The sequence below is a fragment of the Battus philenor genome, unplaced genomic scaffold (genome assembly GCF_028537555.1).
Source record: "Battus philenor isolate CCGP_79_NKW_IND1 unplaced genomic scaffold, ilBatPhil1.0.hap1 SCAF_10, whole genome shotgun sequence".
Lineage (NCBI taxonomy): Eukaryota > Metazoa > Arthropoda > Insecta > Lepidoptera > Papilionidae > Battus > Battus philenor.
The window spans coordinates 2,477,065-2,503,372 of record NW_027181662.1 but is presented as its reverse complement, the minus strand read 5'-3'; the positions used below and the strand labels follow the sequence as shown (position 1 = coordinate 2,503,372).

The following is a 26,308-nucleotide window of genomic DNA, read 5'->3' as shown; positions in this document are numbered from 1 at the left end:
ACAGGGAGTACCGGGCGGCTACAGAGGCGATGCAGAAGGCGGTAGCTGGCGCCAAGGCTCGGTGTTGGGTCGAGCTCCTGCAGGGACTCGACAGGGATCCGTGGGGGCGTCCATACCGAATAGTGCTGGGAAAACTCCGGCCATGGATGCCCCCGACGACGGAGACCTTAGAACCGGTCTTTCTGAGGAGGGTAGTAGATACTCTTTTTCCGGAAGATCGGTCAAGTCCCTCCGACTGCCCTGGGATGCGATAAGGGAGGGACTGATCCAGCATGAGGTCCCTCCCTGCCTGCGAGGCGTCATCGGCGATTACTTGCGAGACAGGTACATCGTGTACATGGACCAAAACGGAAGGAGTAACCGGAGGGAGATCAAGCGCGGGGTGCCGCAGGGGTCGGTCCTAGGACCACTCTTGTGGAACCTCGCGTACGATGCGGTTCTGCAAGTCAGTCTCCCCGCCGGCGTGAGCGTCGTTTGTTACGCCGACGACACGCTGGTAGTCGCCAGCGGAGACAACTTCGAGAGGACCAGGGAGCTCGCCGAGCTTGGGACGGAAGTCGTCGTCGCTAAAATACGCGGGCTGGGGTTGGAAATAGCGCCCAACAAGACCGAGGCGCTATGGTACCACCGGTTGCCTCGAACAAGGGAACCTCCCGACTCGCGCGTTCGCGTCGGTGGGCACGATGTCACGGTGGGGCGGAACATGAAGTACCTCGGCCTCACTTTGGACAGTCGCTGGGGCTTCGAAGAGCACTTCGATCGCCTCGTCCCCCGGATTGAGAGGATAGCGGGTGCCATGCATAGACTGCTGCCTAATCTCGGGGGACCCACGGAGGAAGTCCGCCGCCTCTATGCAGGGGTCGTACGGTCCGTAGCCTTGTACGGGGCGCCCGTGTGGGCAAAAAGGCTGGCGATTCGACGCTGTAGAACTAAGATCTACAGCGTCCAGCGGAGGATGGCCATACGGATCGTACGCGGATATCGCACGATATCGTTCGAGGCGGCGACAGTCCTGGCGCGCTTTCCGCCCCTGGACATTCTAGCGGAGTCGGATGCGAGGGTCTACGACCAAGTCCGCACCCTCCGCCGAGACGGCGGTGGCGAGCCGAACCGTGTGCTCGAGGCGGTCAGACGGCAGGAACGGCGCAGGTCGCTCGCGACGTGGCGTGCTAAGCTCTCGGAAGAGCGCTATGCGCGCAGACGCGTCGTTGGAGCGATCCTGCCCGTCTTCGAGGCCTGGATGCAGCGAAGAGACGGAAGGCTCACCTACAGGCTTACGCAGATGATCACCGGGCACGGTTGCTTTGGTGATTACCTGTGTAGGATTGGTCGCGAAGCGACGGCGAACTGCTTCCACTGTGTGCGAGGCGGAATCCTGGGCGGCTGCCCAGGATTCCGCCTCGCACACGTTTGCGGTCTGCCCGGCGTGGCAGTCGGAGCGGCGGATTCTGGCGGACGAGATCGGACAGGACCTTTCCTTGCGAGCAATCGTGTCGGCGATGCTGAGTGGGTCATCGGCGTGGAGGGCCGTGGCCTCTTTTTGTGAGACCGTCATGGTCCAGAAGGAGGCAGCCGAACGGGATCGGCAGAGGACAGATCCCGCTCGGAGACGACGCCGTCAGCGCAGAGACGTGCCTCGCGACGGCCCTCCGAGGAATGGTGCTCCCCTACCATGAACGGGGCCTTCGGAGTCGCGGGAGTTTAGGGCGGGGGCCCTAAACTCCCATTAGCTTCGGCGACTCTGAGGCGGACGATGGTTCGACGTGGTCCCGAACCATCGTGATAGTACCACGAGGGTTTCGGGGGTAGCGTATCCACGCATACCCCGGGACGGGCTATCGAAAAATAGCAAGGCGCAAGGGAAGACCGCGTGGCGATCCCTGACCGGGAGATACCGCGGTCCCCCGTTTAGCGCAGAGGGCGACCACCGGGGGGGGTTTTAGTGGGTAGGAATCCCACATACCCCTGTCCTTCCCCCAGAGACAGGGCATCTTGAACACCGGAAGATTTCCCCCACCGAAACAAAAAAAAAAATAAAAAAATAAAAAAAAAAAAAATAAAAAAAAATAGACATAGTACTGATTTCGGAACCCTATAAGCACATCAGTAGCCTAAACTGGATCACCGATAAGGAAGGAAAAGCTGTCATCTGGGCATGTGGCACTAAACCTCTTCAGGGTAACCAAAATAATGGTTCTGGGTTTGTAAGAGCCAAATTTAATGGAATACTTTGCTACGACACCATCCACAGGGAGGACGCGTCGTGGCAATCTTAGTCGTCCGCTTTGTCTATCGCGTGAAAAAAGAAAGAGAAAAAAGACGACATTAATATAAACGAAGAGAAAATAAACGAATGTTGTACCAAAAACAAAAAAACATTCATTCAAGACTGCAACAAACCAGTCCTTAACAATATTTTACCAAGACAGAAGTGAGATATAAATGAGAAAGTGTCCAATGTGACTAACATACGTACTTTGATTTTATAGCTGCCATGCAGGTTAAGTCACATTCCTAACACAGCTTAAGACTCCATAAGCCCGACATGGTCACCAAACTTCCTCGTCTGTTATTTTATGAAGAGAAAACGAGTAACATCTTTTCAGGTACAAAAAGGTATGCTGTATGACTGGGAAAGCTAATCTTTTCCGCAAACAGATACACAACGTGAATCTTGTTACGATACTGCCCAGTGACAAGTTGTAGTGCGGTCTTCGACGCATCTTCTTTTATACTGCTGGCCTGGTTTGAAAGATATCAGTGCCGTCGCAACGACCGATGCGTTTTTGCGCAGACGCAACGAACTGCGCGCTTCGAGGTACGTCACTGCAATGGTCATCATACTTTTGTGATACCAGGGTGCGAGCGTAAGAACCCTTAGTGATATTTTTCAAATACAGGCATTCCGTCTGGAATAACCTCTTCGCCAAGTAGTTTTATTTTCTTTCAAGATACACACCGTACTGATATTTTTTTTTCTATATTTTTATTTGGCATGTACTATTCTTGTTATACAATACAATACAACAGAAAGGTGAGCCGGTAGACGCGCCGCGGGCAGGCCCCTTACTATGTGAACCGACGACATAGTTATGATCGTAGGAAGTCACTGCATGGCCGCGCAAAACCGTGGCGATCATCGTAGCGATCTTTGGAAGTAGCCTTAACCCTGCAGTGGGCGTCCATGGGCTGAAAAAGAAGAAAAAAGAAGTACAATCCGTGTACTGAGCAGAATTCAATACCGCGATCGCTAAGATATGTAATTAAATCATATTTACTATAAAGTACCACGAGGCCTTCAAGTTAATATTTCCAGAGTATCGTCGCATTATTTTCAAGTATTATTTCACAACAATGATGACAAACATATAAAAATAAAATTCATTTAATATTCATAGGTTGCATATATGAAAATAAATTTTAACAATCTTTGATAAAAGAGGTTATACAAACACAGCGCATAAATTTATTATTTCACATATTGTTAAATAAATCACATTTAAGTAAACATGTTAGTGTTTTTAGTATTGCTTTCATGCGAATGTTACGCTTTCAAATCGTCTTTGAGAATTTACGGAGGAAGGGACGCGAGTCCTGGCGAGTATCCTTACGTCGTACGGCTTGAAATCCGCCGCGAAGCCAATTTCACAAATAATACAATTGTTGCTGAACACGATCATCTGTGTACTGCGTCCGCGCTAACTGCGATGTGGGCGGTCACTGCGGCGCATTGCATCACCGATTTAAGCGATTTTTTTCTCGGAGACCCGTGGACTGAGGAGAAACTAATTGTGAGATACGGCCACGTTGATAATTCAGTGTGGATGAATGATACGTTTAGTGATATCATTTCTACTGTACCACACCCGTTATATACTTACACGAGTGAAATGTACAATGTGAAATCCTTGATGAAAAACGATATTGGTCTAGTACAAATGACTCCAATGAGTCTAAAAAATTACATAAAGCTAAGTGCCGTTGAATATAAGTCTATGTATGGACATGAAGCGATTTTCGCTGGTTTCGGTATCACAACTAAGACACTACCCGGAGGCAAAATTATAACTGATAATACTTTAAAATTGCGCAAGCCACTGCAAGTTCTTTCGGTGATGATTACAAAATGCGCGAAGAGAGAGGGTTCTGGTCCAGCTATTTGCTTGGCGCCAATTTGTGGACATACTGTCATCACATGCAGCGGCGACTCCGGTGGTCCTCTTATCCATCCGTCGGGAATAGTGGGTGTTCTATCAACAGGGGACGGTTCAGGGTTTTGCTCTGATGACGCTCCGCTGCATGTAGGTAAAGAAGCTGGTGAAATGATCCCAATAAGTCCTTATATTGAATGGATCTACAGTTATGTAATGTCTAAAAAATAATTTGGGAAACACATCCCGACGAACCGAAGTACAGTAATATAAGTCTGAGTAACAAGATAATTGTAAAATAAGGAACAGTATTAATAAAAACAAGGAAAAAAGTCTGAACTAAATTGTGGAAGTAAAAGAATGTGGTGAAGGAAAAGAGGCGTAAAAGTACAATTTCAATTTTACACAGACTATAGTTCTTGACAGAGTTCTAAATTTGAACATTTATATGTTTTTCCAGATAATTCAGTCTTTTGTGAAAGACCTATAAAAATCTTCAATTGTTGTAAAAAATAGTTACGTAATTTAAATTTTTCGCGGACGTACCTATATACTAGAACCTTTCTTAGTTAATAATAAAAAGAAAAAAATAATTTCACCGTTATCAATGCTATGATTTTTTAATTTCCGTCGACGCTTGGAGCATTTTTTTCATAGAAAACATCTGATTTAGAGAATACTACAGTTAAACATGATAACGCATAGGTGTTGTCACTTATATAGGCGCTGATAGCAGCGTGTTGATTGAGGAACCTTTAATGAAATAAGAATTCCACATACAGTCATCCCTAAAAAGACAATTCAATTAACAAATATTTAAATGACAAGAATCCTTGGTATAATTGTTACTTGATTATTCTGATTTCATTTATGTTTTATCTGACAGAAAACCTGTATTATTAAACTTTTTAAATCGTGCCTTAATGGAATTTATTTCCACTTCTTCTTCACAAATATAACACCTTCCGAAGCAGAGTATAGTCAAATATAAAATTAATTTCAAAAAATTTGTTTATCAACAAGAGTCTTATTGAAAGATCCAATGTTAAATAAATTATTTTTATCATTTTTGGAAACGATGACGTATGAAGTAACATCAAATCAACATTGAGGAAAGCACGAGCCAATGAAAATAAAAAAATAGTAGATTCCAATATTCTTGTGAGGCATAAACCCACGCCGCGTCATATGCTTCGAAAGATTTGCTAAAATGACCTAATGGCGATCTCTCCTAACAACGCGCAGGATATACGTATTCTTTCCCAACTCTGATATAAATGCAGTTAAAGGCCTTTGGAGAATAGCACATCTTACTCCTATAACTGAAGAACGTAAGGTCACATCTGACGTACGATTTTTTTAATTTTAGTAATTCGGATTATTGATCTTTGACCCAGAGCTCAAAGAAGCTGACAAAGCCAGATAGGCTAGCAGCGTCCAGCACTAATCAAATACAGCAGCGTGTCCACGCTCTCTTTCAGATATGTACCTTGTAACACAGTATGGGTAGTTGTTGTATTAATTAATTTTAGTTTATATTTAACGAGTTTATTTTGAGAGCAAACCGCATCTGTCACAATAAAGTCCACTAACAGTTTTAGTGTCTCTGTGGAACACGCCCGGTGGTTATATTATAATTATCTATGTACATTTAGCATTAGCATGTACATAAGCCTGTTACAAGACTATTGTTACATTAGCCCGGGGTGTTTAGTTGGCTACACATTTATAAATGATTTTGATCTATAGTATTTTTAACATTATTTTTTCTTCGGTAACGCAGTCCAATCCAAGCGGTTGTCTGAATGAAATTGCCGTATTCGATAGCTTCGCCGGATCCGCAAATCTCCTCATTTCTTATTCAATCTCCCAGCGAAATTTCAATCATAGCCCTCTTTCCTTTCCCCCGTACCAGTGCTTTCTGGGTGACCTTGAGCCTACCTGTGAGGACCGTCTTAGGTGACCACGTCTCGGATCTGTATGAATATCAAAATCAGATCCGATTATGCTATTTGTCAAACGTTATTGGCATGAAAAATCAATAAAAAATGAGAAGTAACCTTGATTTTTGTAATATATTAATAAAGATGCCCAGTATTTTAATATAAGCTTCATCTAATTTAATGCAATTTATTTCATTATCCGTAAGCCCATGTTCAACAGCAGCGCAATGTATTAAAATAGTAATTTCGTGGCAATGATAATAAAAATAATAAAATATGTAATAAATTTATTCGATTGTAATGTTCAATTATAAAAGTTTTATTCTTTCACATAAAGTAAGCCTATATAAATAAAAGAAATACTTTATTTCAATTTTCAAACATTGCTAACTAAAACACATGAAAGTTAACATGCTAGTTATTTTCGTATTACTTATAAGCGAAGGTTCTACTTCAAAAATGCCTCTGAGAATTCACGGAGGTCGCGACGCAAGCCCTGGAGAATATCCGTACGTTGTTAGGCTGGAAATACAATATTTTGCTAACTTTACGAACAATACGCTCGTAGCTAGACACGATCATCTGTGCACTGCGTCAGCTTTGACTGCGACGTGGGCGATCACCGCAGCGCATTGCATTACTGACTTGAGTGCTTACTTCATTGAAGACCATTACACTGAGGTGAAGCTTGTCATTAGATATGGACACGTTGATAGTTCCACGTGGACTAATAACACGTTTAGTGATGTGATCACAACTGTACCGCATCCATTGTTTATAATAGCAGACGGGACGTTCAACGATTACTTCGTATCAAGGAACGATATTGGTCTTGTACAGACGACACCGATGCATCTAATAAGTTATATAAAGCTTAGTGCTGTTGACTATCTATCTCTGTACGGACAGGAAGCAATTTTTGCAGGTTTTGGAATTACAACGGAGAAACTTCCAGAAGGTGAAATCGTAACTGATACATTACAACTACGCAAGCCGTTGCAAATTCTTTCGGTGATGATAACAAAATGCGTAAAAGGTTTGAATATACGACCGTCTGTTTGCATGGCGCCAAGATGTGGACATGCTGTCACCGCATGCGGTGGTGACTCTGGGGGCCCGCTCATACACCCGTCAGGAATAGCGGGTGTTTTATCAATAGGACCAGGTACAGGCCATTGCTTGGATAGCGCTCCGAAGTCTTTAGTTCACTACGCTGGTGGAATAATTCCTATCAGTCCTTACATTGAATGGATTCACAGCTATGTAATGAAATAAATATTTTATGTAATACGAAAGTATTGGTTTGAGTCATTTTTAGATAATTTAACTCATTTTTAAATTAAATCATTGAAATATGAGCTTTTGTAGCAAGTGGTTTTTTTTTTTGATAGAAATTCTTTCGATGTTCACACAAACAAATGTTTAAAATTACACTGAATTATTAACAAAACTCCATTTTCAATACAATACTGTGATGTGGAAAAAACGTTTATTTAATTATTAAAACAATTTTTGCGCAGAAAATGAATAATTCGCCTACGCGCTGTTGCGCATCGAACCATGGCTCAAATCCGACTCTCGAGAACTGCAACAGCAGGCGGGCGTACGTGCTGCTCGGCAGGGAGCCGAGGCGCAAGCAAGAGCGCGTATAGTGCACGCCGTGCGAGTGAGCGAGACGAGTGGGCGAGACGAGCAAACGGTGGAGCGTGGTGACAACGTCCGCGGGAATCCCCACATATGGCGGTTTTTTATGTAGCAATATTATTACAATACCAATAAAAGAACTTTAATGTTTTATATATTAACACCGTAAAATTTTTTACTGTTTTCTTTGTTTTAATATAAAGTAAAATTAAATTAAAAGATATAGTTTTATACCCTTATTCAATAAAAGATTACATAAATAAATCACATATATATTTTATACCACATTTACATTTTCAAATATCTCTAACTAAATCATATGAAAGTTAAAATGTTAATATTTTTCATATTGATCACAAGTCAAGGTTTGGCTGCAAATTGCCTTTGAGAATATACGGAGGGCGCGACGCAAACCCTGGAGAATATATATACGTTGTCCGACTGGAAGTACAACGCGTGGCTAATTTAACAAATAATACAATTGTTGCTGAACACGACCACCTGTGTACTGCGTCCGCGCTAACTGCGACGTGGGCGGTCACTGCGGCGCATTGCATCGCCGATTTAAGCGATAGTTTTCTCGGAGACCCGTGGACTGAGGAGAAACTAATTGTGAGATACGGCCACGTAGATAATTCAGCGTGGACGAATGATACGTTTAGTGATGTCATTTCAACTGTACCACATCCGTTATATACTTACACGAATGAATTGTACTATGTAAAATACTTGGTGAAAAACGATATTGGTCTAGTACAAATGACTCCAATGAGTCTAAAAAATTACATAAAGCTAAGTGCCGTTGAATATAAGTCTATGTATGGACATGAACCGATTTTCGCTGGTTTCGGTATCACAACTAAGACACTACCCGGAGGCAAAGTTATAACTGATGATACTTTAAAATTGCGCAAGCCACTGCAAGTTCTGTCGGTGATGATAACAAAATGCGCGAAGAGAGAGGGTTCTGGTCCAGCTATTTGCTTGGCACCAATTTGTGGACATACTGTCACCACATGCGGCGGCGACTCCGGTGGTCCTCTTATCCATCCGTCGGGAATAGTGGGTGTTCTATCAACATCAGCCGCTTCAGGATATTGCTCTGATGACGCTCCGCTGCATGTAGGTAAAGATGCTGGTGAAATGATCCCAATAAGTCCTTATATTGAATGGGTCTACAGCTATGTAATGTCTAAAAAATAATTTGGGAAACACATCCAGACGAACCGAAGTACAGTAATATAAGTCTGAGTAACAAGATAATTGTAAAATAAGGAACAGTATTAATAAACACAAAGTAAAAAAAGTCTGAACTAAATTGTGAAAGTAAAAGAATGTGGTGAAGGAAAAGAGGCGCAAAAGTACAATTTCAATTTTACACAGACTGTTGTTCTTGATAGAGTTCTAAATTTGAACATTTATATGTTTTTCTAGATAATTCAGTCTTTTGTGAAAAACCTATAAAAATATTCTATTGTTGTTGATTAAATCATATTTACTAAAAGAATACCACGAGGCCTTCAAGTTAATATTTCCAGAGTATTGTCGCATTATTTTCAAGTATTATTTCACAACAATGATGACAAACATATAAAAATAAAATTCATTTAATATTCATAGGTTTCATATATGAAAATAAATTTTAACAATCTTTGATAAAAGTGGTTATATAAACACAGCGCATAATTTTTTATTTCACATATTGTTAAATAAATCACATTTAAGTTAACATGTTAGTGTTTTTGGTATTGCTTTCATGCGAATGTTACGCTTTCAAATCGCCTTTGAGAATTTACGGAGGAAGGGACGCGAGTCCGGGCGAGTATCCTTACGTCGTACGGCTTGAAGTATTACGTGTAACAAACTTTACAAACAATACAGTCATCGCTAAACACCACCACCTGTGCACCGCGTCCGCACTGACTGCAACGTGGGCGCTCACTGCAGCGCATTGCATAGCCCATTTAAACCGTATCTTTTTCGGAAAACCGTACACCATGGAGAAACTAATCATTAGATACGGCCACGTTCAAAGTTCTACATGGGCGAATAATACGTTTTGTGATGTCATATCAATAGTACCTCATCCATTTTATTATTATTCATTTGTTAATTTTGGTTCCGTGAAATCTAAAACCGGTATAAAGAATGACATTGGTCTTGTAAAAACTACACCGATGCATCTGAAAAGTTATGTTAAACTAAGTGCGGTCGATTATATATTGATGTACGGTCAAGAAGCGGTTGTCGCCGGTTTCGGTATCACAACTAAGAAACTTCCTGGAGGTAAAATTATAACTGAAGATACATTGAAACTTCGCAAGCCGATGCAAGTTCTTACAGTGATGATAACGAAATGTCTCGAAGGAACACTGCTCGCGCCATCTTTTTGTTTGGCTCCGAGATGTGGTCACACTGTAACCACATGCAGTGGCGACTCAGGAGGTCCACTTATCCATCCGTCGGGTGTAACGGGAGTTCTTTCAATAGGTTTCAGATCAGGTTCCTGCGGAAAAAAGGCTCCGAAGAATGTTGGGCGCCTCGCTGGTGGAATGACACCTGTAAGTCCCTACATTGAATGGATTTACAGTTATGTAAAAACTTGAACACCCTTTGTAAATAACGATCACACCATTCGAGATATACTTTTCATTTTCTTCACTTTTTAAAATTTTACTTGATATTTGGTGGAGGCGCTTGAATGTATCAGTTGCGTTTATAATAAAGAATCCTATTGATTTTCATTTGTTTTCTTTCACTGTCAATATCCGATTTAAAATAATTTTTTTAATGTTATATCTCTATTCACTAATTAAAAAATGACTCCGTTTTCTATTACACTAAGCCAACCGGTTTTTTATTCATTGAAATAGGTGTACGTAAAGGATTTTATGCGAAAGGCTTTACTTCGGTTAAACATAACAATTTCCATATGCACACATACATAATAGTTAAGATATTACAATCGAAAGATTACACGAACGGCTTAGAATTGAAATAATTGTAAAATGATATTTATTTATTGTTAATAATATACATTATTGCACACAAAAAAAAATAATATACTAAAATAGTAGTTAAAAAATAAACAGGGAGATTTAAGTACAGTTAGAAAATAAATTTTCTAATTTCCTTTCCTTTTCAGCCGGTAGACGCCCAATGGCACAGGATTTCCCCAAAGATTGCCACAATGATCGGTCTTAACCTGGCCGTGTCCAATGACTTCACACGATATATATATGTAGATATATATACGATGTTAAAATAAACAAGGAATCAAAGGAATCTTTAGTTTTTAATACTAAAAAGCTTTGTGCAATTAATTAAACAATACATAATAAAAATTATCATTTATAAATATGATAATATATATACATACGTACACACACACACACGTATATATATACATATAGTTCACAAGTTACCATTACATTTCTTAGGTTAATACCGGTGTCATTAACTGTTTTCCGTAGTAAGAAATTGTATTTAAATGTATATATCACCCATTATTCATTGACGTTCTGACAACGCCATGCATCTAGGATACGGTTGCGTAAAGCAATACTCATTGAACCATGACTGTGCGCCTGTTTGTTGGAAGTTTATGCTGAATGTGTGTGGACATTAAGATAGTGGTTTAATTGATACTGATGGTGTGTAGAAATAATCAAATTCCACTTTGAGGAACTTTCACTCCTCATCCTTCTACCAATTGATAAGGCCATATTACTCCAATCGGTTGTACAGGAGTCAACACAGTAAGCAATGGATGAGCCATGAATGCTGGCAAATAGGTAATGCCTATCATAAGCTACCGGCTCTCCAACACTTTGCTCCGGCTGTGCCGATCCCGATTGAGCCAGGTGGCAGGAAAACCGGTAATGGTCTTTTTAACATCTGTTTACATTAGGTGTTACAGACATTCTTCTGTAGGTGCCTGGAAGAGGACGAGACTGCTGCTCACGTACTACTTCAATGTGTAGCACCCTACAGGGCTACCCATCTCTTATCACCGAGGTGCCGTCCCAAGGTAGCCAGCGATATCAAGAGTCAGCTGGAAATTTTCTAAGAGCTGGGTTGGCTTGAGTAAGGCTTAACCCGACGAAAAATCAGCGCAGCTTGGTTGCGGAAACCAGCCCACAGAGAAATGACAAGAATTAATCTTTTCAAATAATATAATCCCTTAGAGTGGAATTATTATGCCAGGTTCCGAAGGTGAGAGTAAGCGTTCAAAAAGGTAGTTAGTGAAGACGAACTCGTCATGGAAATTAATATTTGTCCAAGTTTATCTAGTAACCGAAGGCATAAAAACAATAGCGCGATATTGTATACAACTAGCGCCATCTAGAGGCCAATAGATAAACTTCATACGTCTTGTACTGATTATTTGTTACAAGTCTCTATTTTTCTTTTATTTCCTATAACTATAGCATGAAAACAACGCCAATTATTTGTAATATAAAGTATTTGTAAAACTGAGTAAAAGACAATGTTGTAACCATAAGTATTTTTTTACTTGACCGACGCCTGTTGTTTTGTTAAGATTTACAGTGTCCATGGATTTAAGAGAGGGCATAGATCGCTTCGTCCAAACTTCGTTTATGGCCCCAACATACAATGCAATACCATATTCGATAAGTAAACTGTATTACAATAACAAAGTATTTTCAGTTGAGAGTGTGGTATTTTGAGTACGTACTTGTAAATATATTTCAATGATATCACCACAAAAGTAATTTCTTGTTGATGATAAGAAACAATAAAAGTGAATTGAAACGATAGTGCAATATTTTTATTTTCTTTTTTAATATATCGATAAAATTTTATACCATTTGCTACATAAGGTAATGCTTATAAAACAACACATATTTACTTTCAAATACAGTTAATTCAGTTCTAGTGACCCGCTCATATACTGATGAAGTATATGAGCGGGTCACAATGATATCAACAGATTACGCTTGGTGTACACAGTAAATAACTTGCAGTGGCTTTCGAAGTTACAATGTAAGGGGTAAGTCATTTCGTCTCTCAAAAGTTTTTCCGTAAACTCCACCCGGATAAAATCCGCATGCCGTCATTAAAGAAATTTCAACTAAACTTATTTTATATATTAACATAGAGCCTCTTTGTAGAGAATTCATAAATGAAGAATCCACTGAAATCCTTGAAGCTGTACATGTCATTCTAGACTGATAGATAAAAGTTAAACTATCAACAACACCAAGTCTTATTTTATTTCACATAGAAAAAGTCATTAATTTTTCATTTCTGAGAGAGCTTACAGTGTCTTGCGTAATTGTAACGTGTCATATAATTTCATCTTCTGGAAGTTTCTTCCGCTTCCAATACATCGCTCCATAGTCAACAGCGCTCAGCTTTGTCGCTTCAACAATACCAATATATGTATCAGTGATTTTAGACCACGCACGCTATATATATAAAACAATTGTAGTACAATTAAAAGTACATCAGTTAACGTATCATTTGTTTACACAGAACTATCAAGATGGACGTATCTAATGACTACCTTCACAGTTCACGTGTCTACAAAAAATTAGTAAAGTGTGTGATGCAATGCGCTGCAGTGACCACCAACGTCGCAGTTCAAGCGAAGGCTGTAATTAGTCGTATTTCACGACTGAATTGTTTGGTAAAGTTAGCCACGTGTTATATTTCCAGCCGGACGACGTACAGATACTCGCCAGGGTTTGCGTCGCTCCCTCCGTAAATTGTCAAAGACGATTTTAAAGTGGAACATTTATTTATAAGCAATACGAAAAACACTAGCATGTTAACTGCAATGTGATTTATTTAGCAATGTTTAAAAGAGAAATGAAATGTAAAAATAAACATGTTTTATTTATATTACCATCCATTGTCGAATGCTATGAATGTTAAATAAGACATTCAGGTCATTCAAGTCATTTTAACCTATAGACGCCCAAAGCAAGAGCGGGCCCATATGGGGGAATTACCATAATCGCCAAGCTTGCCAGGTGGGTTGGCGATTGCGGTTTGCGGTATTATGATACATAGAGGACGCCGCTGCCAATCCTTTTGAAACTTGTTGATAAGTAGAATCAGTCTTTTATAATAAACTCACAAAGTGTGAATTATATATAAGTTACAACGTCGGAACAGTACTGTAAAATATTGCATATTTTTCGTCAATTATCTTTAATTTTTAAAAAATGTTTACGGCAAGTATTAAACAATAAATGATTTTATATGTTTTCACTCTGTTATAAAACTCTGAATCCATGAATAGTAAGAGCTGATAGGAACAACAACTTCCGCCATCTCTAAATGTGTTTCCTCCACAGAATCCAAACAATCTCCCATCGCGTCGCCCACAGATAGTATCCCGATTATTCCTGACGAATGCAGTATGGGTGCTCCGGAATCTCCACCACAAACTGACACTTTTTGACTACATTTCGATGTAAGACAAAAAGAAGGTGACCATTGCCTTTTCTCTTTACACTCTGAAATCATTACTTCTACAGTTTGAAATGATCTATTTGTTACTGCTCCATTCCCTAACATATCTATCTGGATATCGTCTTCTGTCTTGTCTTCCAATTTGAAACCAGCTAAAACAGCTTCATAATCCAATAAGTATAGCCCAACTACGCTCAGACCGATGAATTTTGAAATTTTCATAGGTGTCGTCCTCAAAAGAGCGATATCATTCTGCTCTGGACTATTATGCCCGATATTTTCCGCGGTCAGTCTATACGAAGGATGGGTGACTGTGAACAAAACATTACTAAATGTCGAATTGTGTAACATTGAACTGGGTGAACCGTAGTTGATGACGAGTTTCTCCACATTGTTCGGTAGACCGGCGCTAAGTTCGTACACGCTTGTCAAGCAATGCGCTGCGGTCAACGCCCACGTTGGAGACAAAGCTGATGCAGTGCAAAGGTGATCTCGCTTAACAAATGTACTTGCTAAATCAGAAATTTGTTGTAACTCAAGAAGAACTACATACGGATGTTGACTTGGATTCTCTTTACCTTGGTTGCATGTGTTGAATGGAAATTTAAAAGAAAAACATTCAAATTCAAACATCAAAAAGTACAACAATATTGTTTTGAAATTGCTTTTCATTTTATTGTAATATTAACGATTCTATTAAATATTTCACTTGTACATTATCGTAATATTTTGTGTGTAAATAAAATGTTTGGTTAATAAAAAATCAATGCAATAGTAATAAATATTATTTACTACTTTCACATAAATAATGATTTTCGTTATTTAAAACTAGCCGTGTTCGCGATTTCGTTCGTGTGGAATTTAGCAAAAAGTAGCCGAAGTTGCTTCTTTTAACATTAGCTAACTTCCATTGTTAGTACCGTCGAAATTGATGCAGCCATTTACAGAAATTATTTGGAAATAAAATAAAAAAAAAGACATGGGTCATTGGTCTAATTATTAATTATTTGGTACCGCATCGCATAAGCATATAGTAAAACCTATTATTTTAACATAACAATTTGATATGCCAATTATATATTTATGTATATATATATATTTATATATATAAATTAGTAACATAGAATCGGTTTTATTACTTCAGTTTGTAGCAATCACGTGGTAGACCAGGGGTAGAAGACTAATACTTGAGATTGTAGGTGTATTTATTATATGGTGATGCCACTGACAAATAACTTTCTAAAGGAAGGACAGTAGCGTCTACCAGCGTACCATAATACTACACTGCGATCGCCAACCCTCCAGGCAAGCGTGGCGATTATGGTATATTCCCCTAAAAGATATCTTTGGGTAGGTTAAGCAACGGCTTAAGGCATGAGCGACGACAAAGTGAGTTTGCGAATACATTTAAATAAAAGTAGTAGTTTACTTATTTCTTAATACTTTTTCTAGAATAACGAATTAAATTTTATTAATTTATTTTACTATAACATCGATAAAGTTTTATACGTGTTCACAAAATAAGTTTAAATAAATAAAACACACGTATTTTATATTAAACTGCAGTTAAAACCGTGTTTAACTAATGTATTCGCTAAGTTATAGATTAACTGATAATTGTAAAGTTGAACTTGCGTTGTACACCGCCTACTAGTTTACAGTCTGAATAAAATAACAAAAGTAAATGTATTATCTACAGCAATCATTCAGACGATATAACATCAGAGCCACGATTGCTATAGTGATTTATTTCCATTGCAATTGTTACTTTGAAGATCGAAGAAATGTTAAAAATCTTCAATTGCCAAGGATTGTACTCTCAATTCATGTGATTGTGTTTGGTATAAAATATTTATTTCATTACATAGCTATGAATCCATTCAATGTAAGGACTGATAGGAATTATTCCACCGGCGTAGTGAACTGAAGACTTCGGAATATTCAAGCAATGGCCTGCAACTGGTCCTATTGATAGAACACCCGCTATTCCTGACGGGTGTATGAGCGGGCCCCCAGAGTCACCACCGCATACGGTGACAGTATGTCCACATCTTGGCGCCAGGCAAACAGACGGTCGTATATTCAAACCCTTTACGCATTTTGTTATCATCACCGAAAGAATTTGCAACGGCTTGCGTAGTTGTAATGTATCAGTTACGATTTTACCTTCTGGAAGTTTCTCCGTTGTAATTCCAAAACCTGCAAAAATTGCTTCCTGTCCGTACAGAGATAGATAGTCAACAGCACTAAGCTTTATATAACTTATTAGATGCATCGGTGTCGTCTGAACAAGACCAATATCGTTCCTTAATACGAAGTAATTGTTCAACGTCCCGTCTGCTATTATATACAATGGATGCGGTACAGTTGTGATCACATCACTAAACGTGTTATTAGTCCACGTGGAACTATCAACGTGTCCATATCTAATGACAAGCTTCACCTCAGTGTAATGGTCTTCAATGTAGTAAGCACTCAAGTCAGTAATGCAATGCGCTGCGGTGATCGCCCACGTCGCAGTCAAAGCTGACGCAGTGCACAGATGAACGTGTCTACGAGCGTATTGTTCGTAAAGTTAGCAAAATATTGTATTTCCAGCCTAACAACGTACGGATATTCTCCAGGGCTTGCGTCGCGACCTCCGTGAATTCTCAGAGGCATTTTTGAAGTAGAACCTTCGCTTATAAGTAATACGAAAATAACTAGCATGTTAACTTTCATGTGTTTTAGTTAGCAATGTTTGAAAATTGAAATAAAGTATTTCTTTTATTTATATAGGCTCACTTTATCTGAAAGAATAAAACTTTTATAATTGAACATTACAATCGAATAAATTTATTACATATTTTATTCTTTTTATTATGATTACCACGAAATTACTTTTTTAATACATTGCGCTACTGTTGAACATGGGCTTACAGATGATGAAATAAATTGCATTAAATTAGTTGAAGCTTATATTAAAATACTGGCCATCTTTATAATATATTACTAAAATCAAGATTACTTCTCATTTTTGTTTTGATTTTTTATGCCAATGACGTTTGACAAATAGCATAATCGGATCTGATATTCATACAGATCTGAGACGTGGTCACATAAGACGGTACTCACAGGTAGGCTCAAGGTCACCTAGAAAGCAATGGTATGGGGGATGGGAAGAGGGTTGAATAAGAAATGAGGATATTTGCAGAACAATCAAGAACACCGACATAGCTCTAACAATTCCTCGTGACAACTCCAAGTGACTGTAAGCGGAGCACATTGCACGTGCAACCGATAGCTGTTGGGGCTAAAGGCACGAACAGGTCATCACGGGGTACATCGAAAAAAAAATATTTTAATTTAATTTCGAAACACAAGAGAAAAAAACATGTAAATTAGTAAATAGAAGGCGAAGTTATACGAATACGACAATTTCATCCAGACAACCACTTGGATTGGACTGCGTTACCGAAGAAAAAATTATATTAAAAATACTATAGATGAAAATTATTAATAAATGTGTAGCCAACTAAACACCCCGAGCTAATGTAACAATAGTCTTGTAACAGGCATATATTGAAAAAAAAAAACAATTAAATGTACATAGATAGTTATAATATAACCACCGGGCGTGTTCCACAGAGATACTTGAACTGATAGTGGACTTTAGTGTGACAGATGCGGTTTGCACACAAAAGAATCGTGTTAAATATAAAGAAAAATTAATTGATAAAAGGACCAATATTTAGCCACTTCCGCACATGCAGTGGTAGTCGTGCAACAAAGTGCACCGCCCGCCACCGCCAAATTACTCAACACGTGTTTCACCCCTCCACGGGGCATCTTCGGGAGTTATGTTACACCGATTAGTGCCAAAAACAGTCTCTCTCGGTTGTGTAATTCGCATTGTTTGCCGCATACGCATTATTTATTACTTAGGATAGACTTCTGCAAGGTAACGCCTGATTCCATTAAATAAAAATTAATTAATACAACAACTACCTATACTGTGTTATAAGGTACATATCTGAGAGAGAGCGTGGACACGCCGCTGTATTTGATTAGTGCTGGACGCTGCTAGCCTATCTGGCTTTGACAGCTTCTTTGAGCTCATAGTCAAGGATCAATAATCCGAATTACTAAAATTAAAAAATCGTACGTTAGATATGACCTTACGTTCTTCAGTTATAGGAGTAAGATGTGCTATTCTCCAAAGGCCTTTAGCTGCATTTATATCAGAGCTGGGAAAGAATACGTATGTCCTGCGCGTTGTTAGAAGAGATCGCCATTAGGTTATTTTAGCAAATCTTTCGAAGCATATGACGCGGCGTGGGTTAATGCCTCACAAGAATATTGGATTCTACTATTTTTTTAATTTCATTGGCTCGTGCTTTCCTCGATGTTGATTTGATACTACTTCATACGTCATCGTTTCCAAAAATGATAAAGATCGAGATAAAAATAATTTATTCAACATTGGAACTTTCAACAGGACTCTTGTTGATAGACAAATTTTTTGAAATCAATTTTATTTTTGACTATACTCTGCTTCGGAAGGTGTTATAGTTATGAAGAAGAAGCAGAAATAAATAACATAAAGGCACGTTTTAAAAGTTTCAATAAAACAGAGGATTCCAATCATTTAAATATTTGTTTATTGAATTGTCTTTTTAGGGATGACTGTATGTGGAATGCTTTTTCGTTAAAGGTTCCTCAACCAACACGCTGCTATCAGCGCCTATATAAGTGACAAAGCCAATGCGTTATCATGTTTAACTGTAGTATTCTCTAAATCAGATGTTTTCTTTGAAACAAATGCCTCAAGCGCCGAAGGCAATTAAAGAATCATAATATTGAAAACGGTGAAATTGATTTTCTTTTTATTATTAACTAAGAAAGGGACTAGTGTATAGGTACTTCTGCGAAAAATTTAAATTCCATAAATAATTTATTACAATAATAGCACATTTTTATAGGTCTTTGACAAAAGACTGAATTATCTGGAAAAACATATAAATGTTTAAATTTAGAACTCTGTTAAGAACTTAATCTGTGTAAAGTTGAAATTGTACTTTTGCGCCTCTTTTCCTTCACCACATACTTTTACAATCACAACTTAGTTCAGACTTTTTTCCTTGTTTTTATTAATACTGTTCCTTATTTTACAATTATCTTGTTACTCAGCTTTATATTACTGTACTTCGGTTCGTCTGGATGTGTTTCCCAAATTATTTTTTGGACATTACATGGCTGTAGATCCATTCAATGTAAGGACTTATTGGGATCATTTCACCAGCATCTTTACCTACATGCAGCGGAGCGTCATCAGAGCAAAAACCTGAAGCGTCCCCTGTTGATAGAACACCCACTATTCCCGACGGATGGATAAGAGGACCACCGGAGTCGCCGCCGCATGTGGTGACAGTATGTCCACAAATTGGTGCCAAGCAAATAGCTGGACCAGAACCCTCTCTCTTCGCGCATTTTGTAATCATCACCGAAAGAACTTGCAGTGGCTTGCGCAATTGTAAAGTATCATCAGTTATAACTTTGCCTCCGGGTAGTGTCTTAGTTGTGATACCGAAACCGGCGAAAATCGCTTCATGTCCATACATAGACTTATATTCAACGGCACTTAGCTTTATGTAATTTTTAAGACTCATTGGAGTCATTTGTACTAGACCAATATCGTTTTTCACCAAGGATTTTACATAGTACAATTCATTCGTGTAAGTATATAACGGATGTGGTACAGTTGAAATGACATCACTAAACGTATCATTCGTCCACGCTGAATTATCGACGTGGCCGTATCTCACAATTAGTTTCTCCTCAGTCCACGGGTCTCCGCGAAAATGACCGCTTAAATCGGCGATGCAATGCGCCGCAGTGACCGCCCACGTCGCAGTTAGCGCGGACGCAGTACACAGGTGGTCGTGTTCAGCAACAATTGTATTATTTGTGAAATTAGCCACGCGTTGTACTTCCAGTCGGACAACGTATATATATTCTCCAGGGTTTGCGTCGCGCCCTCCGTATATTCTCAAAGGCAATTTTGCAGCCAAACCTTGACTTGTAATCAATACGAAAAATATTAACATTTTAACTTTCATATGATTTAGGTATAGATATTTGAAAATGTAAATGTGATATAAAATATAAATGTGATTTATTTATTGTAACCTTTTATTGCATTAGGATATAAAACAATATCTTTTAATTTGAAAAGTAAATAAAACTTTCCACTCTTTCATACAAATAAGTATACTTTTATTGCATTATTACTGACAAGGAATCGAAATTTTCAATACACTTCGAGACTAAAGATCAATCTGTTTTGATAAATTCTAACAATACAAACAACACACACACACACACGCACACGCTCACGCACACGCACACGCACACGCACACGCTCACGCACAAACACTTCTGATGTTAAGACAGTATCAAAAATTTTAATCATTGTGAGGTTGCCCAAGACCTACTCATGCAGACTGTACGAGAGCTAAAATTAGACATAGTACTGATTTCGGAACCCTATAAGCACATCAGTAGCCTAAACTGGATCACCGATAAGGAAGGAAAAGCTGTCATCTGGGCATGTGGCACTAAACCTCTTCAGGGTAACCAAAATAATGGTTCTGTACGGGTTTGTAAGAGCCAAATTTAATGGAATACATTTCTACAGTTGCCGTGCCCCACCTAGCCTAACACACGAAGAGTTCCTGGCCAAATTAGTGGAGTATGCCCGAATGTGCTCCCTGTAGCTATAGCTGGAGATTTTAACGCTTGGGCAGTGGACTGAGGTAGTAAAGCTACTAACACTAGAGGTTGCCAGCTTCTGGAAGCGATGTCACTATTGGACGTCGCCTTACTTAACACAGGCGATAAACCCACGTTCACAAGAGGTGAGGCGAGCTCAATTGTGGATCTCACTTTCGTCAGCAGTACACTAGCAAGAGGAAATAGCAGTTGGGAGATCTCGGATACTTACACCGCTAGCGACCACTGTGCCATATACTGGGAGGTATCATGTAAGCCAAATACAAATAGAGTACCACACACAAGAACTGGTTTAGTGGGTTGGAGGACTAGCATGTATGATCCTGGCCTATTCAATATAGCACTCGAGGATCGACCACTGCTTTACAAAAGTGGCAGTGAAAAGGCGGCTGAAATCATAAGGAGGCTGACCGAGGCCTGCGATGCAACAATGCCAAGGCGACGCAACAACAACCGAACCCCACCGGTGTACTGGTGGAATGATAACATAGCTGAGCTTAGGAAAATATGTGTTAAGGCGCGTAGAACCTCCCAACGGGTTCGGAAAACACCACAATTCGAGCATCTCAACGACAAATATAAGGAAGCGCGATTAAAATTAAATAAATCTATTAAAGAGAGCAATAGAAACACGTGGAAAATATTGTTGGAAGAGGTTGAAAATAATCCATGGGGCAAGCCGTACCAGATTGTAGTTAAACAACTGAGACATGAAAATACAACGCCCACTTGTCCTACTCTACTAGGAAGAATTGTAAGAGCTCTGTTCCCCCGCAACCAAAATCCTCCTTTCAACTAGGGTTTGTGGATCCGAATGAGATCACCCTATTACCGAGAAGGAGCTAAAGGTAGCATGCGGTAGGGTTAGAAACAACAAAGCTCCGGGACTGGAGGGGATCCCCAACGTAGCTCTTAAGCAAGCTATTGTAGCAACACCAGGAGTCTTCTTGGAGACCTATAATAGCTGCTTACTGGAAGGCACTTTTCCTACCGCGTGTAAACGACAGAGACTGGTACATCTCCCTAAAGGTAAGAAGCCACCAGAGGAGCCATTGTCATACCGGCCCCTCTGTATGATGGATACTGCGGGAAAATACTAGAACGTATTATTCACAACAGGATCGGAGCAGCAGTTGAACCCCACCTAGCTAACTCACAGTATGGGTTCAGAAAAGGCCGGTCTACGCTAGACGCTATAGAGCAAGTAGTAAATATAGCAAAGCTAGCAGTGTCTGGGAAAATATGGAAGAGATGCTCCATAGAATACTGCCTGGTTGCCACCTTGAACATTAAAAACGCCTTTAACTCAGCGAAATGAAAGGTTATCATGGAAGCACTTAGCTTATTAAAAGTACCTCTCTATCTACGCAGAATAGTCGCTAGTTACTTCTCTGATAGGGTCCTCATATACACTACGCAAACCGGGACGGAGGAGTACGAAGTCACTGGAGGCGTCTCACAAGGGTCAGTACTAGGGCCACTTTTGTGGAACGTTATGTACGATGGACTTCTAAAGAAGCACCTACCCAGCGAAACTAAACTCGTCGCATTCGCTGATGATCGAGCAGTAGTGATAGTAGCGAAATACGTGGAGGAAGTGAAGTGGGCATTTGAAAGATCCTTCCAAATAATCACCCTGTGGATGAAGTCAGTCGGACTAGAACTGGCTGAGCAGAAGACGCGGAGGCCATCACACTCAATGTCGGCAGCTGTGAAATCGCAACTCAACCAGCTATTCGGTACCTTGGAGTAATGATCGACCATGGGCTAAACTTCAAAGATCAAACTGAGAGAGCAGCAACGAAAGCGTCTCTGGTGACAGCTAAACTCTGCCGGCTCATGCCTAATGTCGGAGGTCCCAAGCAAAACAGAAGAAAGTTATTAGCGTCGGTGACTACGTCAGTGCTTATGTACGGGGTGCCCATGTGGTCTGAAGCACTAAACAAACAGGAGTCCCGTCGGAAAATCGCCTCTGTTTACAGAGTCAGCACTCTACGGGTAGCTAGCGCCTTTCGTACAGTATCAGAAGATGCGGCATGCGTGATAGCGGGTATGGTTCCTGTTGCGCTTCATGCAGACGAAAAGACGAATCTGTACCGAAGCAAAAAATGTAAATCAGACCCAACATCAGCTGAACTTCGAATTCAGGGAAGATTGAAAAGCTTGCAACAATGGCAATCGTCCTGGGATAAGTCGACGAAGGGAAAATGGACGCGTAAGCTAATACCATACCTAGAGCCATGGGTGAACCGGGATCATGGAGAGTTGAACTACTATCTAACTCAGATGATATCCGGCCACGGCTGTTACCGAGCGTACCTCCATAGGTTCGAATACGAAGATTCCTAATTATGTCGGAATGATTGAAGATGCAGAGCACGTCATTTTCGTCTGCCCCCGATTTAACGAAGCCAGAAAGTCTTGGGAAGGAGGTGTAGGATGCAAAATCTAACCTGAAACTCTGATAGCTACAATGCTATCCTCACCTTCGGCCTGGGAACTTATGCGTACTGTACGACCGTGCTGAACGACTTGCGAAAAATAGAGCAGGAGCGGAGGAAGCTGGCCTGAACAGCCAGTTTATCAGAGAAAGCTGCGGCTAAATTCCCCCGCTAAGTAATGCCTATGCCGGCCATGACGTGGGGACCAGGGATACCGAAGAAAGAGGATAATTTTTAAGTGGGTATTGACGCCTAGATCGAGTCCGACATACGGGGCACCACCATCAGGCCCTATGATACGTAAACGCATTTTTAAACCGCTTCGAGAAAAAAAAAACACAAACACACACACACACACATATATATATATATATATATACATACATACATAGATAATAGCAATGAATCTAAAATTATCATCTATTACGACTATTCATCACAAGCATATAATGACAGTTTTGGGGCCAAAAACAAGTGGTGAACAGGAGTAGGTAGACGCTGGGGTTCTTTGTCGATCTTTGGCTCTGGCTCTTTGGATCTGGCGATCTTTGTCGTCCGCTTTGTCTATCGCGTGAAAAAAGAAAGAGAAAAAAGACGACATTAATATTATTGAAGAGAAAATAAACGAATTTTGTATCTAAAACAAATAAACATTCACTCAAGACTGCAACAAACCTGTCCTTAACAATATTCTACAAAGACTGAAGTGAGATATAAATGAGAAAGTGTCCAATGTGACTAACATACGTACTGTGATTTTATAGCTGCCATGCAGGTTAAGTTACATTCCTAACACGGCTTAGGACTCCATAAGCCCGACATGGTCACCAAACCTCCTTGTCTGTTATTTTATGAAGAGGAAACGAGTAACATCTTTTCAGGTACAAAAAGGTATGCTGTATGACTGGGAAAGCTAATCTTTTCCGCAAACAGATACACGAAGTGAATCTTGCTGTGATGCTGCCCAGTGACAAGTTGAAGTGCGGTCTTCGACGCATCTTCTTTTATACTGCGGGCCTGGTTTGAAAGAAATCAGTGTCGTCGCAACGACCGATGCGTTTTTACGCAGACGCAACGAACTGCGCGCTTCGAGGTACGCCGCTGCAATGGTCATCATACTTTTGTGATACCAGGGTGCGAGCGTAAGAACCCTTAGTGATATTTTTCAAATACAGGCATTCCGTCTGGAATAACCTCTTCGCCAAGTAGTTTTATTTTCTTTCAAGATACACACCGTACTGATATATTTTTTTCTATATTCTTATTTGGCATGGACTATTCTTGTTATACAATACAATACAACAGAAAGGTGAGCCGGTAGACGCGCCGCGGGTAGGCCCTTACTATGTGGTCTTACAGCGGAAAACCGTGGCGATCATCGTAGCGATCTTTGGAAGTAGCCTTAACCCTGCAGTGGGCGTCCATGGACTGAAAAAAGAAGAAGAAAGAAGTACATTTCGTGTACTGAGCAGAATTCAATACCGCGATCGCTAGGATATGTAATTAAATCATATTTACTAAAAAGTACCACGAGGCCTTCAAGTTAATATTTCCAGAGTATCGTCGCATTATTTTCAAGTATTATTTCAAAACAATGATGACAAACATAAAAATAAAATTCATTTAATATTCATAGGTTGCATATATGAAATTAAATTTTAACATTCTTTGATAATAGTGGTTATATAAACACAACGCATAAATTTATTATTTCACATGTTGTAAAATAAATCACATTTAAGTTAACATGTTAGTGTTTTTGGTATTGCTTTCATGCGAATGTTACGCTTTCAAATCGCCTTTGAGAATTTACGGAGGAAGGGACGCGAGTCCTGGCGAGTATCCTTACGTCGTACGGCTTGAAATCCGCCGCGAAGCCAATTTTACAAATAATACAATTGTTGCTGAACACGATCATCTGTGTACTGCGTCCGCGCTAACTGCGACGTGGGCGGTCACTGCAGCGCATTGCATCGCCGTTTTAAGCGATAGTTTTCTCGGAGACCCGTGGACTGAGGAGAAACTAATTGTGAGATACGGCCACGTCGATAATTCTGTGTGGACAAATGATACGTTTAGTGATGTCATTTCAACTGTACCACATCCGTTATATACTTACACGTATGGAATGTACAATGTAAAATCCTTGATGAAAAACGATATTGGTCTAGTACAAATGACTCCAATGAGTCTAAAAAATTACATAAAGCTAAGTGCCGTTGAATATAAGTCTATGTATGGACATGAAGCGATTTTCGCCGGTTTCGGTATCACAACTAAGACACTACCCGGAGGCAAAGTTATAACTGATGATACTTTAAAATTGCGCAAGCCACTGCAAGTTCTTTCGGTGATGATTACAAAATGCGGGAAGAGAGAGGGTTCTGGTCCAGCTATTTGCTTGGCACCAATTTGTGGACATACTGTCACCACATGCGGCGGCGACTCCGGTGGTCCTCTTATCCATCCGTCGGGAATAGTGGGTGTTCTATCAACATCGGCCGCTTCAGGATATTGCTCTGATGACGCTCCGCTGCATGTAGGTGAAGATGCTGGTGAAATGATCCCAATAAGTCCTTATATTGAATGGATCTACAGCTATGTAATGTCTAAAAAATAATTTGGGAAACGCATCCAGACGAACCGAAGTACAGTAATATAAGTCTGAGTAACAAAAAAACTGTACAATAAGGAACAGTATTAATAAAAACAAGGGAAAAAAAGTCTAAACTGAATTGTGACAGTAAGAGAATGTGGTGAAGGAAAAGAGGCGCAAAAGTACAATTTCAATTTTACACAGACTATAGTTCTTGACAGAGTTCTAAATTTGAACATTTGTATATTTTTCCAGATGAATTGGTCTTTTGTTAAAGACCTTTAAAAATCTGCTATAGTTGTAATAAATTATTTACGA

General features: G+C 39.9%; 8 protein-coding genes across 8 annotated transcripts; 6 read left to right on the top strand and 2 right to left on the bottom strand.

Moving 5' to 3' along the window:
• The first annotated feature begins 272 nt into the window (after positions 1-272).
• On the top strand, positions 273-4,702 carry LOC137926602 (trypsin eta-like). The gene is made up of 3 exons (XM_068770272.1): positions 273-324; positions 2,389-2,431; positions 3,569-4,702. Exons 1-3 carry the CDS (start codon positions 273-275, stop codon positions 4,380-4,382), a joined length of 909 nt encoding a protein of 302 aa, XP_068626373.1. The 3' UTR covers positions 4,383-4,702.
• Positions 4,703-6,481: 1,779 nt separating this feature from the next.
• On the top strand, positions 6,482-7,370 carry LOC137924657 (chymotrypsin-1-like). Its single transcript, XM_068768081.1, has one exon. It carries the CDS (start codon positions 6,494-6,496, stop codon positions 7,367-7,369), a length of 876 nt encoding a protein of 291 aa, XP_068624182.1. The 5' UTR covers positions 6,482-6,493; the 3' UTR covers position 7,370.
• A 247-nt stretch (positions 7,371-7,617) lies between these two features.
• LOC137926593 (fibrinolytic enzyme, isozyme C-like) lies at positions 7,618-8,941 on the top strand. Its single transcript, XM_068770265.1, has 2 exons — positions 7,618-7,740; positions 8,099-8,941. The coding sequence occupies exons 1-2, from the start codon at positions 7,618-7,620 to the stop codon at positions 8,939-8,941; spliced, it is 966 nt and encodes a 321-aa protein (XP_068626366.1).
• A 485-nt stretch (positions 8,942-9,426) lies between these two features.
• On the top strand, positions 9,427-11,807 carry LOC137926584 (trypsin-3-like). Its single transcript, XM_068770253.1, has 2 exons — positions 9,427-10,299; positions 11,649-11,807. Exons 1-2 carry the CDS (start codon positions 9,469-9,471, stop codon positions 11,805-11,807), a joined length of 990 nt encoding a protein of 329 aa, XP_068626354.1. The 5' UTR covers positions 9,427-9,468.
• Positions 11,808-15,764: 3,957 nt separating this feature from the next.
• LOC137926576 (chymotrypsin-1-like) lies at positions 15,765-16,843 on the bottom strand. Its single transcript, XM_068770241.1, has 2 exons — positions 16,794-16,843; positions 15,765-16,734 (listed from the first exon to the last, which is right to left on the bottom strand). The coding sequence occupies exons 1-2, from the start codon at positions 16,841-16,843 to the stop codon at positions 16,035-16,037; spliced, it is 750 nt and encodes a 249-aa protein (XP_068626342.1). The 3' UTR covers positions 15,765-16,034.
• A 2,259-nt stretch (positions 16,844-19,102) lies between these two features.
• LOC137926539 (chymotrypsin-1-like) lies at positions 19,103-20,268 on the bottom strand. Its single transcript, XM_068770173.1, has one exon. It carries the CDS (start codon positions 20,266-20,268, stop codon positions 19,396-19,398), a length of 873 nt encoding a protein of 290 aa, XP_068626274.1. The 3' UTR covers positions 19,103-19,395.
• Positions 20,269-22,705: 2,437 nt separating this feature from the next.
• LOC137926533 (uncharacterized) lies at positions 22,706-23,524 on the top strand. Its single transcript, XM_068770159.1, has 2 exons — positions 22,706-23,046; positions 23,422-23,524. The coding sequence occupies exons 1-2, from the start codon at positions 22,706-22,708 to the stop codon at positions 23,522-23,524; spliced, it is 444 nt and encodes a 147-aa protein (XP_068626260.1).
• A 1,606-nt stretch (positions 23,525-25,130) lies between these two features.
• LOC137926524 (fibrinolytic enzyme, isozyme C-like) lies at positions 25,131-26,014 on the top strand. The gene has a single exon (XM_068770147.1). It carries the CDS (start codon positions 25,142-25,144, stop codon positions 26,012-26,014), a length of 873 nt encoding a protein of 290 aa, XP_068626248.1. The 5' UTR covers positions 25,131-25,141.
• The last annotated feature ends 294 nt before the right edge of the window (positions 26,015-26,308 follow it).

What these genes read in the sequence shown, in the direction of transcription:
- LOC137926602 (XM_068770272.1), top strand. Translation starts at nt 273, where the DNA reads ATGAGGTCCCTCCCTGCCTGCGAGGCGTCATCGGCGATTACTTGCGAG. An exon ending in GGCGATTACTTGCGAGACAG is followed by an intron (nt 325 to 2,388) that starts GTACATCGTGTA and finishes CATTCATTCAAG; the next exon opens with ACTGCAACAAACCAGTCCTT. An exon ending in AATATTTTACCAAGACAGAA is followed by an intron (nt 2,432 to 3,568) that starts GTGAGATATAAA and finishes ATCGTCTTTGAG; the next exon opens with AATTTACGGAGGAAGGGACG.
- LOC137924657 (XM_068768081.1), top strand. Translation starts at nt 6,494, where the DNA reads ATGAAAGTTAACATGCTAGTTATTTTCGTATTACTTATAAGCGAAGGT.
- LOC137926593 (XM_068770265.1), top strand. Translation starts at nt 7,618, where the DNA reads ATGAATAATTCGCCTACGCGCTGTTGCGCATCGAACCATGGCTCAAAT. An exon ending in CGAGGCGCAAGCAAGAGCGC is followed by an intron (nt 7,741 to 8,098) that starts GTATAGTGCACG and finishes ATTGATCACAAG; the next exon opens with TCAAGGTTTGGCTGCAAATT.
- LOC137926584 (XM_068770253.1), top strand. Translation starts at nt 9,469, where the DNA reads ATGTTAGTGTTTTTGGTATTGCTTTCATGCGAATGTTACGCTTTCAAA. An exon ending in TCGCTGGTGGAATGACACCT is followed by an intron (nt 10,300 to 11,648) that starts GTAAGTCCCTAC and finishes TGTTTACATTAG; the next exon opens with GTGTTACAGACATTCTTCTG.
- LOC137926576 (XM_068770241.1), bottom strand. Translation starts at nt 16,843, where the DNA reads ATGCCTCTGAGAATTCACGGAGGTCGCGACGCAAGCCCTGGAGAATAT. An exon ending in GCAAGCCCTGGAGAATATCC is followed by an intron (nt 16,735 to 16,793) that starts GTACGTTGTTAG and finishes ATACGCTCGTAG; the next exon opens with ACACGTTCATCTGTGCACTG.
- LOC137926539 (XM_068770173.1), bottom strand. Translation starts at nt 20,268, where the DNA reads ATGTTAATATTTTTCGTATTGATTACAAGTCAAGGTTTGGCTGCAAAA.
- LOC137926533 (XM_068770159.1), top strand. Translation starts at nt 22,706, where the DNA reads ATGATCGACCATGGGCTAAACTTCAAAGATCAAACTGAGAGAGCAGCA. An exon ending in GCAGACGAAAAGACGAATCT is followed by an intron (nt 23,047 to 23,421) that starts GTACCGAAGCAA and finishes AAACTCTGATAG; the next exon opens with CTACAATGCTATCCTCACCT.
- LOC137926524 (XM_068770147.1), top strand. Translation starts at nt 25,142, where the DNA reads ATGTTAGTGTTTTTGGTATTGCTTTCATGCGAATGTTACGCTTTCAAA.